The 2,824-nt window shown below is 67.2% G+C and overlaps 1 protein-coding gene across 1 annotated transcript in view; it reads right to left on the reverse strand.

Moving 5' to 3' along the window:
• Positions 1-2,824, reverse strand: part of LOC121358517 (kinesin heavy chain-like) — a gene marked incomplete at its 5' end in the record, with an annotated part of 22,397 nt that overhangs the window by 8,427 nt on the left and 11,146 nt on the right. Inside the window, 2 exons of the mRNA XM_041476745.1 lie at positions 20-160; positions 895-1,083. Coding sequence (XP_041332679.1) covers positions 20-160; positions 895-1,083 — 330 coding nt within the window. The remainder of the gene's footprint in view (positions 1-19; positions 161-894; positions 1,084-2,824) is intronic.

Consider the following 2,824-nt stretch of genomic DNA (forward strand, 5'->3'; position numbering starts at 1 on the left):
CCCCGCGCTCCCGCAGTGCCCCCGCGCCCCCCGCGCCCCCACCCTGCGCCTGCAGCCTGGCCAGCTCCTCCCCGAGCGCGTCGTGCGCCTCCTCCAGGTGCCGCTTGCGCAGCTCCAGGCTCTGCGCGTACTCGGTCAGCGAGCGGATCTTCGCCTCGTGCTGCACCGGCACCGGCACCGGCCTCAGCCTCCGCCCGGGGGCACCGGCACCCCCGGCCCGCTCCCGGCACCCGCCCCGCACCATCGCCCCAACACCCGCGGGGGCACCGCCCTGGCAACCCCCAACCCCGGGACCACCCTCAGGTGCCCCCCGACACCCCCAGGGGCACCTGACCCCGACACCCGCGGGAACGTCCCCCCAGCACGCCCAGGGCCACCCCCAGGTGCCCCCCCAGCACCCCCCAGTGCCACCAAGCCCCCACCCCAGCGGAGTCAAACACCTAGGGTCACCAAACCCAGGGTCACCAAACGAGTAAACTCTGGTGCCACCAAGACCAGGGCTGAGAAATCCAGGGCGACCAAAACCCCAGGAAACCAAACCCTGGGTCACAGAACCCCTGGCCACCAAACCCTGGGGCCACCAAAACCTGGGTCACAGAATCCCTAGGCCACCAAATTCTGGGGACACCAAAGCCTTCAGCTGCCAATCCTCAGAGCCACCAAACTGTGGTGTCACCAAATCTTGGGGACACAAAACCCTGAGCCACCAAACCCTGGAGCCACTAAGTCTTGTGCCACCAGACCCTGGAGCCACTAAATCTTGGGCCACCAAAATGTGGGTGGCAGAACCCCTGGGCCACCAAAGCCTGGTGTCACCAAACCCGAGGGTCACAAAACCCTGTGCCACCAGAGGCCGGGGTGCCCTGGCAGTGGCAGCGCCCAGCCCTGGCGCACCTGGGAGATGAGGAGCTGGCAGGAGGACAGCTCGCGCCCTGTCACCTCCAGCTTGCGGTGGCACTCCACCTGCAGGCTCTCCAGCTGCCGGCAGCGCTTCACCACCGACTTCACCTCTGACTTGATCTTGCTGATGTAGAGCCGGGCAACGGCGAACTCCTCCTCGATGGCCCCGCTCACCTCCACCGGCTGGCACGGCATGGCACGGCACAGCACGGCAGTGGGCACAGGAATGGCACAGAGTGGGTATGGCATGTCATGGCACGGCACGGCATGGCATGGCATGGCATGGAATGGCACAACTTGGGTATGGCATGGCATGGCATGGCACAGTGCGGGTAAGGAATGGCATGGCACAGCACAGGAATGGCACCGCGTGGGTATGGCACAGAACAGTGTGGGTATGGCATGACATGGCACAGCACAGCATGGCATGGCACAGCGTGGGTATGGCACAGCATGGGTATGGCACGGCACAGCACGGCATGGCACAGGTGTGTACCACACACAGGTACAGCGTGGCACAGCACAGCATGGCACGGCCAGCACACGGGTGTGGCACGGCATGGCACTGAACGGTGCAGACATGTTCCGGGCACAGTGTGGCACAGGCATGTCCTGCACATGGGTGTGGCACGGGGATGGCACACTTGGGGGTGGCGTGGTCGTGGCATGGCACAGACAGCACAGCCTGGCACGGGATGGGTGTGACACTCACAGGGGTATGGTGGCACAGGCATCACGGAGACATGGAATGGGCATGGGAAGGACACGGGACCAGGAATGGCATAGTGTGGGTAGGCATGGCACAGTGTGGGTATGGCATGTCATGGCACGGCACGGCATGGCACAGCACAGGAATGGCACAGTATGGGTATGGCATGGCACGGCCAGCACACGGGTGTGGCACGGCATGGGGTGCAGACATGTTCCGGGCACAGTGTGGCACAGGCATGTCCTGCACACGGGTGTGGCACGGGGATGGCACACGTGGGGGTGGCGTGGGCACTGCAGGGGCATGGCATGGCATGGCCGTGGCATGGCCGTGGCATGGCACAGGCAGCACAGCCTGGCACGGGATGGGTGTGACACTCACAGGGGTATGGTGGCACAGGCATCACGGAGACATGGAATGGGCATGGGAAGGACACGGGACAGGCACGGCACAGCTGGGTGTGACATGGCACGGCTCTGCTGCGGGCACTGCATGGCACGGGCACAGCATGGCACAGCATGACAGGGACACCCCGCACTTGGGGAGGGCACGGCAGGGGCACATCCCACACGGCACAGACCTCCCCTCTCCCCCTGCCCCGTGCCCCCGTGCCCCGGTGTCCCTGTGTCCCCCCCCCCCCCCCGCCCCCCGGTGCCCCGGTGCCCTCACCAGTTTGATGTCGCCGCTGCCCACGAGGGCGCTGAGCTCGCTCAGGTCCCGCAGCAGCCCGTTGAGCACCTCGGCCGCGCGGCGCCGCTGCTGCCCCCCGAGCTCCCGCGCCCGCGACAGCTCCGACTCCAGCGACAGCGTGGTGGCCTGCCACAGCGACAGCGCTGGCACTGCGGGCAGCGGCACCCCGCACCCCCCGGGACCCCCCCGGGCCACCAGGGCACACCCAGGACATCCTGCGGGCCGCCCGGGCACCCCCGCACCTGAGCACCCCAACACTGCCGACACCCCATGTGCCCCCTGTGCCCCTGTGCCCCCACAGCCCTGGCACCCCCTGTGCCCCTGTGCTCCCTGTGCCACTACAGCCCCCACAGCCCTGGCACCCTGGTGTGCCCGCACTCCCAGCATGCCCTGGCACACCCCAGTGCTGCCCAGTACCGCCCAAAACCATCCAGTACCACCCAGTGCCTCCCAGTACCGCCCAGTACCACCCGGTACTGCCCAGTGCTGCCCAGTGCTGCCCAGTACCATCCAGTGCCACCCAGT

Source organism: Pyrgilauda ruficollis, unplaced genomic scaffold (assembly GCF_017590135.1).
Source record: "Pyrgilauda ruficollis isolate IOZ18807 unplaced genomic scaffold, ASM1759013v1 scaffold399, whole genome shotgun sequence".
NCBI lineage: Eukaryota > Metazoa > Chordata > Aves > Passeriformes > Passeridae > Pyrgilauda > Pyrgilauda ruficollis.